General features: G+C 49.7%; 1 protein-coding gene across 1 annotated transcript in view; it reads right to left on the bottom strand.

Moving 5' to 3' along the window:
- FARP2 (FERM, RhoGEF and pleckstrin domain protein 2) overlaps positions 1–15,115 on the bottom strand; it is a 74,016-nt gene that overhangs the window by 14,462 nt on the left and 44,439 nt on the right. The window contains exons 8-12 of the mRNA XM_006875233.1: positions 13,576–13,671; positions 12,329–12,492; positions 11,743–11,811; positions 11,225–11,282; positions 7,808–8,057 (exon numbers count right to left, since the gene is read on the bottom strand). Of these exons, the coding sequence (XP_006875295.1) occupies positions 7,808–8,057; positions 11,225–11,282; positions 11,743–11,811; positions 12,329–12,492; positions 13,576–13,671 (637 nt within the window). The remainder of the gene's footprint in view (positions 1–7,807; positions 8,058–11,224; positions 11,283–11,742; positions 11,812–12,328; positions 12,493–13,575; positions 13,672–15,115) is intronic.

Raw genomic sequence — 15,115 nt, 5'->3', positions numbered from 1 at the left:
CATCTGAAGAACAGATTTGATGCATTAAAAACTAAAGACTGAAGACCAGAAGAGTTATGGGATGACACCAAGAACATCATACATGAAGAGAGCAAAAAGTATTAAGTAGACAAGAAAGAAGGAAAAGGTCAAAATGGATGTCAGAGGAGGAAACTTGCTCTCCAGCATAGAGAAGCTAAAGCAAATAGAAGAATTGAGGAAGCTCAAGAGCTGAACAGAAAATTTCAAAGATTAGCTCGAGAAGATAAAATCAGGTACTATAATAAAATATGCAAAGATTTGGAACTAGAAAACCAAAAAGGAAGAACACGCTCAGCATTTCTCAAGTTGGGAGAACTGAAGAAAAAATTCAAGTCTCGACTTTCGCTATTGAAAGATTCTTTGGGCAAAAAGAGCATGGAAAATGTATACTATGAAAGAAGTAGGGAAGGCTTAAAAGTTTTTTTTTTTTTTTGCATTAGAATAAACTTGTACTGCTGTAGGATAAGCACCGGACCAAAAGGTCAGTTTAAAGCCAAAGGCCGGCAGTTCAAACCCACCAGTGTCTCCTTAGAAACCCTATGCAGCGTCACTATGAGTCAGAACAGACTCAACAGCACTTAACAACAACTTGTTACAACATATCTGATCAGAATCTATTTTGAGGTGCTAAGATATCTGGAGCTCTGGTAGCGTAGTGGTTACGAATCATTGGGTTGCTAACCTCACAGCAGTTTGAAACTACCAGCTGCTCCGCGGGAGAAAGATGAGGTTTTCTATTCCCGTAAAGATTTATAGCCTCAGAAACCCTGTGCAGGGTCGCTATGGGTTGGAACCGACTCCACGGCACACAACATCATCATCATCATCAACAAGACATTAGTTTGAAAAAAAAGCCCTTATTGGAGCAACGTGAATTCTGCTAAACTTGAAGCAAGAACAACCATGAAATTTAAGGTGAAGCTTGGGTGAAGACTGGTGAACTCATTGATGCTTTATGAAAAGGTCGTGGACAATGCCCCGAAGACACAGGGATGAGAACGATGCTGAAGATGACGCCCACAGTGGCAGACCACCCACATCGACTTAAGAGAAAAAACTGATTTTGCTTGGGCCCTAACTGAAGAGGACTGGCTGGCCCTCAAGAGCAGAACCTACAGCCAACACCGTAGACATCTCAGAGGATCATCCAACAGGATTCTGACTGAAAAGTTAGACTCGGGCAAACTCTCTGCTAAGTGGACGCACAAGAGCTTTCAATGGAAATTCTAAAATGTGGGATTCAGAGCTGGAGGCATTTCTTGGAAGAAAGGTAACAGGAGATGAAATGTGGCTTTTCCAGTATGATTCTAAAGACAAAGTCCAACAAAGAAGTAACTCTGAAGGGTAGCCGTTCCAAGAGTGGACGTGGTCCACTGAAAGCTCAAACAGACTGGCTAAGAGCAAAAGTCCCACCCGTAGGTTTTTGGGTTGCTCAATGCATTTTGGTTGTTGACATTTCTGGAAGGCCCAAGAATGATCATGTGGGCTTATTATGAACGTTTTGAGAAAGTTGGCCAAAGCATTAGAATCCTTCACTGACACAGCTCCTGCTCATCCCTCTCATCAAACAAGGGCAATTTTGAGTGGATTTCTATAGAAAGTCATTAGGCTTCCTTTGGATTTGGCTCCTTCTTTTTAAATCTTAAAAACTCTTTAAAGGGCACCCATTTGTCTTCACTATGTAATGTTAAGAGACTGTGTTTCCATGGTTACATTCCCAGGAGCCTCTGTTCTTCAGGGATGGACTACATGTCTGCTGCTCTTAGCACTTACAAAAGGGTCTTGATCTTGATAGCGCTGACGTTGAGAAATAAGCTTTTATGTTTATTTTTACATCCTATCTTTGAATTCCCTTTTTCAACAGACTTTCTGAAGACCCCTTGTACTTTGCAAATTATTGCCAACTCACCATTTAGTGAGCAGAGTAAAAAGTACCACACACTACCACCAAACATTTCCTTTCTTTTAAATCTGTCAGCAAGGAGCTCTGGTAGCGTTGTGATTATGAATCAGTCTGCAAACATAAGGTCAGCAGTTTGAAACTACCAGTTGCTCCACAGGGGAAAGATGAGGCTTTCTGCTCCTGTAAAGATTTATAGCCTCGGAAACCCCGTACAGGGTCGCTATGAGTCAGAACCAACTCCATGGTACATCACAACCACAATGACAACTTCAAGTTCCGAAAACACAGATCCTTGATGATCAAGTGACTCATCCATGGGAAGAGGTTTTCAGGCCAATGACTGTCCTCAAACCCTGCTCACCGGAAACTCCTCCCGCTAACTCGCTGCCTGTGGCCATGTGGCCAAGGTCTTGTCTGGAGAGCAGTCTGGACCAGCTGCTTTCACCTTCTCCCTTCTTGCAGGAGGTCGGTTTTCCAGCTCTCACGAGGCAATGACAGTGATCTGACATCTAGACTCAGCTAGATTTGGTGCCTTTACACTTCTGATGAATAACTTGCACAAAGACCTTTCCAACAGTGGAGAAAGAACTTATGGCTTCAAGATTGAAGTTGAACTTTGAATAAGAGGTGAAAGGCCACCCAAGAGGCAAGTGGCAGAGTTGCCCAGAGGAGTCGGGGAATGTGAGATGGACGGTCAGCACACAGCATGGCAGGCTTCTGGACTAAGAGCTCAGGAACAGCAGTACAACAGTGGTCACTAACTGGCTGTGTTCTTACGGGCGTACACATGGCTACAGCGCAGTGACACCTAGTACCTGTCCACAGTGACTACGCAGGCACACTCACTGTTCAGACAGACTATGTTTCCGAGTCTTTCTTTCCTTTTGTTCTAAATAAACGAGACCAGGTCCTTGTTAGGATCCCAGCACTGCTGGTCTGAGCTATCTGCCTAGTGTGTGGGGTCTCACAGCCCTGCCTGACTCTCCTGTTGTAGGTAAGCACTGTCTGACTTAGGGATCTCCAGCAAGAGTGGTGTGACAGAGGCAAGGCCACACACACACCAGTTGAGTCAGTAAGGTGGCCTGTACTAGGTGAGAAACCCTGACACGCATGCTCAGAAACATCAAGACTTTGAACCTGGAAACACGGATCTAAGAAAGATTCTTTAGCGCAGTTCCTGGGGATCAAGACTGGCCCTGCATGTCTCCTCAGTGTGAAGGCAGGGCTCAGTGCAGCCTGAGACCAGGAAGGGGAGGGTCCACTCACTGCCCATCCCTTTCTGTCTTCACACGGCTAGACTGTGCTCCCGCACCTAGATGCTCACTCTACAGCCCTGTTTGCTGGTCACTGCTCCAAGAGGGGGCGCTGCTGGTTCCTCCCACAGGACTGCTTGGAAAGCCAACTGAGCCCACCCACGCGGGCCACCGAGTCCATCCACGGCATGCCCGGCTATGTGGGCCACACCAGAGAGGCCCATCCTGGCCACACAGGGCGAGGCTGACCACACAAGTGCAGCGCCTGTCCCGGCTTTCCACACAGCCCCCTCACATCAGGGCTCAGGTCAGAAGGCCTACTGGTGAGCTGACCCCCACGCAGGGCAGGGTGTGGCCGTGGACACACAGGGACGGTGCAGTTGCTCTGGGAGCTTGTTTAATAGCTGGAGTTACCTTGTTTAAATCAGGACCAGAAACAAGTAGAGGGAAAGGAAGCTCAAAGGCTCATTCTTTCATTCATAGTAAACAATTCCTTACTTTATTGAATAAGCAATTTTAAAACTCTGAATTAGTACATCTCTGCAGATTTATAATGGTCATTTCCACAGTGAACAAACATTGTAAGTACCACAGCCCTGGAAGCGTGGCCACATGCAGATGCACAAGGAAACCGGCTTACTCACTCACTCCCCGGGCGGAGGCACGGCTGGAGAGGAGCCCGCCGAGTCCGAGTCTCCCCACCGGCCGTCTGTGACCAGCGCAGGGTGACGGCACACGGAGCTCTCAGCTCCTCTCTGCCTTCCCTGGAGCAGCGTTCCGGGAGCTGGACACGTTTCCTGGCATCACAGGGACACAGGTCTGTACTGCGTGACCATGGTGTGACTTGGAGCTGGCCTTAGAAACTACCACACATCATGTGTTCGTCCTTGCCAATGACTCATCCAATAGACTGGAGCTCCCTGGTCCTGAACTTGTGTCTGTGTGCCCATCCTGGGTCACGAGAGACAGGGACTGAAGAAGGGCCCCCTCATCTCCATTCTTGGAATTATCCAGCTTCATTAGAAAGGCACGTGTCAATGTCTCAGGGTTAGAAAGCACAGTAGCCGCGCTTACAGAGGTTAGGTGCTGTCAGGCTTTTAAGTATTCATACACCGGCTGATACAAAACACCTGGACTTCAGAAACTTAAGACACAAAACTAGACTTGGCACCAAATACAAATCAATACACAGAGCAGACGGTAGCGTTTGTGCTGGACTTAATGGGAAAGCTGCACTTAGTCTCAGGCTGCAAGGGAACCATAGCAGTTTCCGTGCCATCTACCTGCACCTACACACCTGTCCACCTGCATCAACAAACCAGGCTACATGAAGCAATAAAGGACAAACCCCTCAAAGAACCTCCTATCCCACCAGGTCTGCTCCAGATAAAAGCAGGGATTCACAGAGCAGCCTAGGTGAGTAACAGCCTGCAGCCAGCTTTCCCCAGGTGCTCAGGGGCATTCTGTGTCCAGGAGCGCCGGGAGTGCACTGTGAAGGGACGCTCATGATGGGCAGTGACAGGCAAACCCAGGAGCAGCCAGGCTGGGGTTCGAGGCCCTGTGTCCCACCTGTAGAGCTCCTGGGGGGGGGGGGGTCAGGTACTCACCAGAGGTCCTGTGCATTCAGGAACAGAGCTACGTCACTGTGGGACGCACGGCTGTAATCAGATAGCCCTAACACACCTGAAGGGGCTACAGCAACCCCATGGTGACAGGTCCACAGGCAGCAAATCAAGAGGTCATACGCTGCCTTTTTAACACGTTGTTTTCTTGTGAAGGAAAAGTTGGAGCGCTGAAGAACATTATCAACATTCCGAACAAGGGAAGCCTCTCACAATCGCTTCAGATGGTGCCAAGAGTTGAATGTGACTCTGTGTATGTCCCCTGCATCGCCGGGACGTGTTCTAGCTGTGCAGTCCTAGGGAGTGTGTGTGGACAAAGCCCCTGCCCTGCTGCATGACGGCCAAGGCACAGGTGAAAGACGCAGTGGCCAGCAGGTGAGGCCCAGAACCGTGGACAGTCCCTCTGACAAGACCTCTAGGTTACAAAAGTGCACTCGTGTGCGTGTAAGTGCATGTGTAGGGTGGGATGTGTGTGCGCGGGGCAGGGGAGACTTCTAAATGCTCAAAGACAGCTGGGGGCGTGCGGATGTACTGCCAGCATTAGAGGACACCAACAGTGACCTTTGTGTGGAGAACCCTGATCACAGGACGGGCAGGAGAGGCAGCCTTCAGACACCCCTCTATCTACTTGTGTGTATTTTGAAAACTTACTAACTCAAAAGCAGACAATCATCTCCACAAAACGAGGCTTCATTTAAACACCAAGCGATCCGACAGGAAGTGAGGGCATTGCTGCCTTCGGCCCTGGGCTCCGCCTCCCAGAGCAGACCCTATTCCTGAAGCTGCACGGCCCTGCACTGAGAGCACTCACGGTGAGGCCTGCGGCACGTGCTGGGGGCTGGGCAGACAGGGGTTCCTACCATCAGCGGGCCAGCAGTGACCACCTGCTCTGTGACCGGTCATGCTACAACACGGGGTCAGCACCCGGACCCCAGACTCCTGCTGGAATCCGACCACCACCACCAGTGAGGAAAGAACTGACCGCCAGGGTTTGCAAGATGTCTAGGGCAGCTCCAAGGCTCCCTGGTGACTGCGTCTGGTCAATGTGGGTAAAGAGCCGACGCTCCTCAAGCACGGAACAGGAGCTGATATTGGCATTGCCACAGAGCACCAGGAAAAACATGTACCTGTAAGCATTGGACTGCTTTACAAGACAAGCACCAGAAACGAATGGAGACCACCAAACCTCAGCAGCACCTGCCGGGCCTCTGGGAGGTGCCGGCCGCGTAGTGGCCTGGCTCCTAGGTCAGGGCTCTGAGGCTGACGTCCAGCAGTGGGTCAGGTGCAGCTGCTCGCTCCGTGGGCTGACCTGAGGCTGTGGACTGTACCACTGTCCCCGCGGTTCAGCCCCACTGGAATCCCTGTTGCCGTAGACGGAACAACTACGAATGTCGGCCAGACTCATATTACAGCCGCCCGCCTACACCCTCACCAAAGCCAGGGCGCACATGGTGAACGTGCTCAGCTGCTCACTGAAGTTAGAGGCTCAAGCTCACCCAGAGGTGTGCTGAAGATCTATTACTAATAGGCCTGGGGATCTATTACTGAGAAATCAGTCACTGAAAATGCTGGAAGGTTCTACACGTGGTGCGCCATGAGCAGGGGCTGCCGGCTGGTGTCTGACAGAAAGCCCTGACCCTCGGGAGAAAAACCTCGGGTATCCCGAGGGAAGCATCCTAGCTCACACTCCACCCCAGGAGCAGGCCTGGGAGTCAGGCTCCGTCCCTCCACTGTGCCCGGGTACGTTGTCAGCCAGCACCTCTCCAAGGCCAGGCTCCACAGCCAGGTTCTGTGGTGCCGAGGCTGTGAGCGGGCACCCCATCTTACAGAGCAGCACACGAGGCTTCAGCCACAGATCCCAGGAGCTCAGCCCTGATTCTCACTGGAATCCAAGTAGATGCCCGGAAAGGAAAGCGACAGAAACTAGTTAATCAGCCCCGGGAATCCCTATTTCCAGCTTGATCAGAGCTGCTGACGTCATCCATAGTGAAGGTTTTCGAATCATGAGTCAGGGGATTGGAAAAGAGGTGCTGGGCTCGCACCCACACAGGGTGGTCACGGAAGGTGGAGGCTGAGGCTCCTGGGGGTGGGACGTGCTCAGGAGGGGCTCTTATCACTGGGCTCCTCCGAAGTCACCAGATTTAAATTATTCTGCAGATCCAAGGTGAACCTCTCTCCAGGGGCCTGTGCAAAAGGGTTGTTGAAGAACAGGTTGGCATCCAGGGGCGCCTCAGTCTCTGAGTCCCACGAGTCTGTGTCCGAGCTGCTGGAGGCTTCGGTGCCCGTGGGCGGGTAGCTAAGTTGTTCCAGCTGGTCCAGGATGTCTGAGAACTGGAAGGCCGAGCTACACTCGGAACGGACCGAGCAGGCGGGAAAGTTCACCAGGGAGCTGGCCCCAGACTGGCTGGCCAGCACTGCGGTCAGCGGCACGTTGCTGAGCGAGCTGCTCTCAGACCGGTTGTTGCGCAGTGAGCTCGTCTCTGAGGCGCTCAGCAGGCGCTGCATGAGGCTGGCCTGGGCCTTCACCTCAAACAGCTCGCAGGTGTCTGAGGGGCGTGCATCACCGCCGTGGCAACCTTCTTCTTGCTCAAACTCAAACTCGTCGTCCACATCCATGTCAACTGCTTCGGTGGAGTACCTGTCTGGGCTGGACTGCAGGGACCCCGTGTGTGTGTGTGGGACTGCGTCGTACCAAGTCGGGGGCACTGGAGGCAGGGCAGGTCCCTGGGCATCCTGCAGAGCTAGTGAGCCATATGGGCAGGAAAACGCCTCAGAGCCTCCTGCAAAGAAGCAGATCTCTGCCGGGTCATCATCTATGAACTCCTCAGACACCTGAAGTGGGGGGCTTGTCAATGTGAAAAGAGGGCTCCCCGGACCGCCTGGCCAGCCGTGCCGGGTCTCCCCATTAAAGAGGCTGTCCTCAACACGCTCCCTGCCCGCCTTCCCTGCGCCTGGCTCTGAGGTCGCCCTCCCGGGCCCCACTGCCCCAGTGGGACAGAAGCTAGCACCTGGGCAGGCCTGGGAGTCTGGGGAGCCGAGGGGCCAGGCTGGGTCAGGACTTCCGGCCAGGGTGCCTCCGCTCCTGTCCACAGCCGTAGTCTTGGTGAGGAGCACGTGGGGCTCCATAAGGGCACAGCTGTTGTCCTTCAGCTCGGTGAGGTCAGGTGGGGACACCGGGGAGGGAGGCACTGAACAGAAGAAGGCATTTGCTGAAGACAGGGAGACAGGAGTCCTCATGCCCTCGGTGAATGAGGTGCTCTGTGGGGTCAAGATAAAGGAGAGAGAAATGACAAATGACTGTGAGAAACTTGCAAAGCAGTGCGGTCCTACCCGCACATTTCCACCACAGCTTCCACCAGAAAGGGCATCTGAGCAGACTTCGGTTTGTGAGTGGAAGGGCTGCCCACAGTCCACCCAGCTGTCTGTTTGCAACCCTGGCGAGTCCACTCTCGGTCCTATGGTACAGTCAGGGTGCCAGGGTCAGTGCACTTAGCGTGAGTGAAAGTGGGTTCTGAGAAGCATCAGACAGACAGACTCCCTGGTGCCTTGTGCGTCAGCCCCACAACACCCTGGGGAGGGAGCAGCCTGGTAGAGACAGTCTAGGGGCAGTCTGTTCTCGTGCCCTTCCTCACGGTTCTCTCGTGGCTTTACAGCGCAGTCACCGAGAACTGAGAGTTTACACGGAACCCTAGAAGGTTCCGACTTAGCCATCAAAACTGAACTCTGGAGGGAATGATCAAAATCACAGGTTTTCATTTTAACTGACATAACAAGGAATTCCTACGTGGGACACGTAGCCATGGAGGCAGGACTATTGCATTTACAAATCCCAGTTAACAAATGAACACAATGGCGAGGCACAAGTACAGCTTTTGGAAAATCTACGACAGAAAACAGGTCAAAACAGCAATGGCAGGGAGCAGGGAGCAGGACAAGAGGCGAGGCCAGCGATAGCTCACAGCTGTGTAGTCTGGGGCGGGCTCTGTGCGAACAGGTCTGCATGTGGTGGCTGGTCAGCGACAAGAGCCGAGGAGTGGGCATCTGGAGTGGACACAGTCACCTGCATGCCATTCTAGTGCCAGCGAGTTGCAGCCACAACATGCTGGTACATTCCTGCCAGATACTCTTCTGTGAACTGTCTGTGTGTGCACCATTGTTTGAGTATAGTTGTTATCATTCCACATAGAAATGTGTTCCTGCTGTTCACTCTTCACACAATAGTAAGAACTCCCCAGCTACTACACATTCTTTCTAAGCTACATCTTTTATGCTTACTGAGAATTCCACAAAGTGGACACAGCTTAGCTAAGTGAGCACCTCTCCTATGAACATTGAATATCATCTCCGTTTTTTATAAAAGCAGTGTTCACTTAGCTCTTTTCCGGGAAATCTAAAGTAGTATGTGCTCACTGTAGAAAATATGACAAGCTCAAAAGGAAAGCTAATAATCACCCGTGACCCTAACCCTCAGAGACGAGGCTGGCAGGCTGGCATTTACTCCTGTCTTCTAAGTACCATAACACCTAAGGCTGCTCCCTGACCTGCTGCTTTGACCTCCTGAGACAAGTGTATTTCCCAGCAGCCCTCAACAGCCTTGCCCCAGCAGAATGGAAGACTTGATCACAGTCCATCGAGTGGACAGGCCCCAGTGCAGCCCCCAAGGTGACTATTCAGGGTTTGCAGCATCACAAGTAACACTGTGATGCATATGCCAGGGTACAGAGCTCCTCTGTGTTCAGGACTCCCTTCTGAACACAACTGCTACACTACAAGGTATGACTGATGTTAGGGCTCCAGTGACAATGTTAAGACCCACAAGCTGCTCTGGAGAACGAGATGACTGTCAGCCCCTATAAAAACCCCTGTTGGGGACCGCAAGCACTGAGATGCTGAGGCCCTGTGTCATGGATGAAAATCCCACACGAAGGCCCCACTCAGGATTGCTAGCCAGGGACCCTGAGGGCCAAGGAAGTGACCTCCTGACGTCCCGGGTTCATAGGCTTTTATTAACTCACTGGTGGGCTACCTCTGTATAATTTTCTTCGGTCTTATTAGGCATTCTATGCTTCTAACTCCAGTAATTGTAGCTTCTGAGAAAATGGTTTCTTATGTGCCTCTCTTAATGTCTCCACTGTGTTGGCAGTGCGTAGGGTCCTGGGAACAAATCTCTCTGAGGAACAAACTCTGGCCACCTGGCAAGCATGTCCAAACTGTTCTTTATCAAATTATTCAGTTATGTTTGATATTAACTTAATACATGAGCCCTGGATACCCATGGACAAATATTAACACAAAAACCTCTTCTAAAGCCGAGGCCGTAAAAGTTCCAAAGGCAGGTTTGCTGGGATTCCGCAAAGAGGCTCTGGAGACAATCCGCCCAAGGAATTCACTCAAAGTAGATTGGCGAATTCCAGAGTATTGTTCAAGGAATAATAGTGACAGCCTCCTCAAACTGTTCCCAGGTGTAAACCATTAACCTAGAGGTCCTTCTTCTTCCTGAAAGCCTAAGCCAGGTAGCTGAAACAGCTTGACTCTCTTCAGACCGTTTAAATCCTTTTTCACCTTTACCCATTCGAGATTAAGTGCTATAGAATGTTAATTAGCCTTGAGAAACCTCGAGTTACTGCCCTAGGATTTGAGCCTAAAAAGTAATTTATAACAATTTGCTTGAATTTTTGGAAAATTAAGGATGTTAGATTATTAAGACAATTTGCGATGTGTATTTTAGAATTTGTTCCTGTAAATCATTGTGTCCTGTTTTGAACGATTAATCACATTTCATTTCTGTACCCTGTCTTAATAATCCCCTTCTTCCTTTGTGTAAAATCCCTCCCTGAAATAAAAGACGGACGCAGATTGAAACCTGCGTGCATTACTGCCTGCAGGGGCCGTGATGCCTGCAATCCAGGGTCTGCCTGCCAGTTTTGCATCCACTCTGGTTTCGGAGTGTCTCTTTGTCTCTCTCGTCGGGTCTTTGTGTATATTCTTTCTCTATCTCTTTCGCCGCCAGATCTCCCTACTTCGTGAACCAAACTTCCCTGTCGAGGTGGGTCCCAGACAGACCCCTGCCTGGGAGACTCTCCATGAGTTAGAACTGACTCAGTGGCAAAAGTTTTCCTTGGTTTTGTTTTGAAAGCAAATCATGAAGTGCCTGGCTAATAGCCTGGGAGGCCCCTGGACAGTCCTGCTCTGTCCTGCTGGGTCACTGAGGGCCGGAACCAACTCAACAGCACGGGGCTTGGTTTCCGACCACACCGCCATATTGTTTTTCAAAAGAGTATAGGTGGCTTTAGAAAATGTGAAAAGGCAAACTCTACGCCACCTATTCAACAGAAGAATGGAAAGGAGATTAAGGAAGACAGTCCACCGCTAACAAAGGTGGTCACGGCCTGGTGAGCAGACACCACACCGACTTTGTGTCTGACCTGCCTGGGCGCATCTGTAGTCAGAGTCCGGACACACATCCGCATCTTGCTGTACCTTCTGCAAAAGAGGGGACAAGTCATGAGCAACCAGGTCCTCCTCCCGACAACCAGCCTAAGAAAACCCACCGACACATGCACAAATGCGCTAAAACACTAGTGACCCAGTATGCTGCTATCTAATGGGAAGTAGAGAGAAAATGGAAAAATACAGTCAAATCAACACGGACCCCAGACAAGCTGCAATGTCCTAACTACCTTGAGCCACCGGGAAACAGCGTACAAGACGTTCTCAGATGAAAAGTTTGCTACACTGCTGACTAGACAGATTTCTAGAGACGAACAGGTTGTATCTGCAAAGATGTGATGAATCTATTCTCTTTAAAGACTAAATATACAACTTAAGTGTCAAAATACAAACTTAGATATTTGAAATGACGTTTATTCAAGCCAAGGTTCAAAATATTGAAAACAATCACTTTTAAAACATACAATTTATATCAGAAAGCCACAAAGCTTACCTTTCATATGGCATTTTCTTCATCCCACTGTCTCTAACATAATCTACTAGCTGCTTCTGAGTTCTGCCACTGTGGATAAAGGCTCAGATTTGTCAAAAAGCTATTACAAGTGACCCCAGCATTCATTGTTTACATTCAAGAGAATGAAAAAAACCATCTCATAAACACACACACACACACACACACACACACACGGAAGGAGCTTCAGAAAGTTCCTAGGAAAGCTGAATAAAATGATAATGGATTTTTGTCGAAGCCCCTTGTATAAATGCCTTGTCGTGTTGTTAAGTGCTATCTAATCGGTTCCAACTCACAGTGACCCTGTGTAGGGTTTCTGAGGAGTGGCTGGTGGATTTGAACCACAGTTCCACACGAGTACTCTGTATACAAACTTATTTCCCTAGACTTTGAATATGCATAATCAATTTGGCAAGTGTAGGTGAGGCTTTAGGAAGCCTGTTTAATAGGTTTCTCGAGTTTTTACCTTTTACAACAGCCACATGACAGACACTTTACAACTCTCTCTTTCCTAACCTGAGAGCACCTTCTCTCCACTTCCCATACCAGTGACAGTCCCAGAGCCTACCTGTATCTGAAGGAGGAGCCACGACTGAAGAAGACAGCTTTAGCTTTTGGCTTAGGTTGATCAAAAAGTCTGAAAAAGGTGTGATACTCCACACAAATCTTCCAGAAACTCTTACATTCATCTCTACTGCCCAAGAGAAACTCTAATGTATCCTGGTAAGGACCCTAGAGACAAAGCACAAACGTCTAATAACTAATTCAAGTCTAAAGTACAGACAAGAGAAGGTCAAGGCAGCAAATAGTTCAGACAACAAAATTCCAAAATCAAAAGTTGAATAAAGAACCATTAAGCCACACTTTCAGGCTGCCGTCTGCCAGTAGCAGGCACCTGTAAGTTTAGCACATGACCCTGTGTTTAACAGAGTCTTTCTGGGCAGGCGTCCTGCATCTGGGGCCGGAAAAGCTCTTCTGCAGAACAGTTTTGAGGTTAAAATCTCCAGGCCCGAGGCTGACACTGCACAGCCCTCTGGTAAACGTCAGTTTCTCTATCTTGTAACGATATGAATCTCTGAACAGATCTAAGTACTGGGTGTCCCCAACCATCAGACTCGGGAACGTTTCCTTTTCCATTTCTCCTGGTTTCAGTAAGTTCACATGTAATTAATTAGGGCTGGCTTGTTGTTCCAAGGTACCTCTGGGTGGGTTCTAACCAGCAGTCTTAATCACTTTTGCCACTCAGGGACTACTGACTGCCATAGAGTCTGTTTTGAAATATGGTGACCCTGTGGAGGGTCTCTAAAACTGCAAATCTTTATGGGAGCAGAGAGCCTCATCTTTCTCCCAAAGAGCAAGGGGCAGTTTGAAGCGCTTGACTTTCTGGTTAGTAGCTGAGGGTGTAACCGTTATGTCACTATATTCATTTCCTTAGGGCTACTAGAGGTTGGTTTCTTAGTGAAAGACATGTGAGAAGAGAAGACCATTCTCAGTTCTGGAAGGAGCGTCCACGATGACCCGCTCCAAGGCTCTGGCCCATGCTGAAACACTTCCCCCAGCTTTGATGCCCAGAAAACCACTAAGCCAGTAGCTCTCAGCACACCCAATGAGGGACTTGTCAGACAAGCCACCCCTCCCAGACTTCCTGAGTCCACACTCTGGGGTGTCTGATGCGCCTCCCAGGTCCAAATTCCAAATCCTGTCCTTCAAATTCTTATTTGCCTTATGCCGAAACAATTTATGAAGTGATTCAAACTCAATACTACAGCAGGATAAATTCCTTACCATTTAAAAAGTGCTCACAAGAATACTTACATGGACCTCTGGGTGGAGTTTAATAAGAAATCTTTTCCTTTTGAAGCTCAGCTTACGGACTTTGGACCAGTTAAAAGTATTGATTTTGGTGGTGCCCTGAAATTGAAGAGACAAACGCTTCATGCCACATCTGTAATCGAAGTACACACATGAAGCTACTCGGAGGCACACTCGCTTCCGAGACGTTCCCTGACTGGGGATTCAGTCACCCACCTGATGTTTACATCATTATAAACCTAGAGAGTGCCGTGTTCGTTTGTCTTTGACAGGGTTTCCTTAGAGACTGTGCAGATCAATGTCCATAGCACAGGTCAGGGGTCTGAGTGGGAGGGAGGGTGGGCAGGTGGTGGGAGCTGCTGTTCTTGCTGGCTTGGAGCAGAGCTCTGGGTGCGCAGTCTCAGTGTGTACAGATACAGGGCGCGGCGTGTCCAGAGAGAGCATCCACAGGGTACTTGCTGACTCTGGTGTACAAATATGGCTTCCCAATACCGCCCCACGGGCAGGACCAGGGCTTTCTGGAGAAATGACGAACTCCAGAGCCCAGCAGGCAGAGGACAAGAGCCCGGGCAAAACCAAAAAGCAAACCCCTGCCATTGGGTCTACTCTGACCCACAGTGACCCTACTGAACCAGAGCAGCCCCGCAGTTCGCCCATGGAGGTATGGGTGGGCGCACTCACCTTTCAGTTAGCACTGAAATGCTTAACCCAACACACCACCACAGCTGACGGAAAGTAAAGATGTGCTCAAAGAGTGTGCGGGCCTAGGGGTCAGCTTGAGGGGGCACCCACTGGCCATGATGAAAATAAATAATGATGATTTTAGTCTAAAGGATTAGGTCATATGAATCCATGCGTCTGAAATGACAGACACAGACATGAATGGACACAGGCTGCCAAGGCTCCCGCTGTGGATGATGGGGGAAGGACCAGGTGCTGACATGATCTCTGTCTCTCCACAAGTGATTATTCATGACAAGGAACAAGCACGAGTCCTGGGACACAAGAGCCTCCTCTGGCACATGATGGAAGCCATGGGACCTAGCATTGTTCTGGGACTTACTTGCCAGAGAGGCGATCTGAGGGGCTGGGCCAACCCACACTGCAGGGCCGTCTGCACCACGGGCAGCCTGCTATCTTCCAAAACACCGGTCAAGAAGACCCGGGAAAGAGGAGGGGCCGTTTGGGATTTAGGGAGGTTAGAGAGGCAGATGAAGGTCAAAGCCTTCGGTATGGACTGCATCTCAATGAAAAGAAAACAAAAATCCTCACCACTGGACCAATAAACAACATTCTATCAGCGGAGAAAAGATTGAAGTTGTCAAGGACTTCATTCTTCTTGGATCAACTATCTATGCTCACGGAAGCAGCAGTCAAGAAATCAAATGACGTATTGCATTAGGCAAATCTGCTGCACAAGACCGTTTTAAAGTGTTGAAGAGCAAAGGTGTCAGCTTGAGGACTAAGGTGCACCTGACCCAAGCCATGGTATTTTCAATAACCTCATATGCATGCGAAAGCTGGACAGTGAATAAGGAAGACC

The sequence above is a fragment of the Chrysochloris asiatica genome, unplaced genomic scaffold (genome assembly GCF_000296735.1).
Source record: "Chrysochloris asiatica unplaced genomic scaffold, ChrAsi1.0 scaffold00314, whole genome shotgun sequence".
In the NCBI taxonomy this organism is placed as follows: domain Eukaryota; kingdom Metazoa; phylum Chordata; class Mammalia; order Afrosoricida; family Chrysochloridae; genus Chrysochloris; species Chrysochloris asiatica.
Note: the sequence above shows the minus strand (reverse complement) of the source record. Positions and strands in the feature narration are given on the sequence as shown.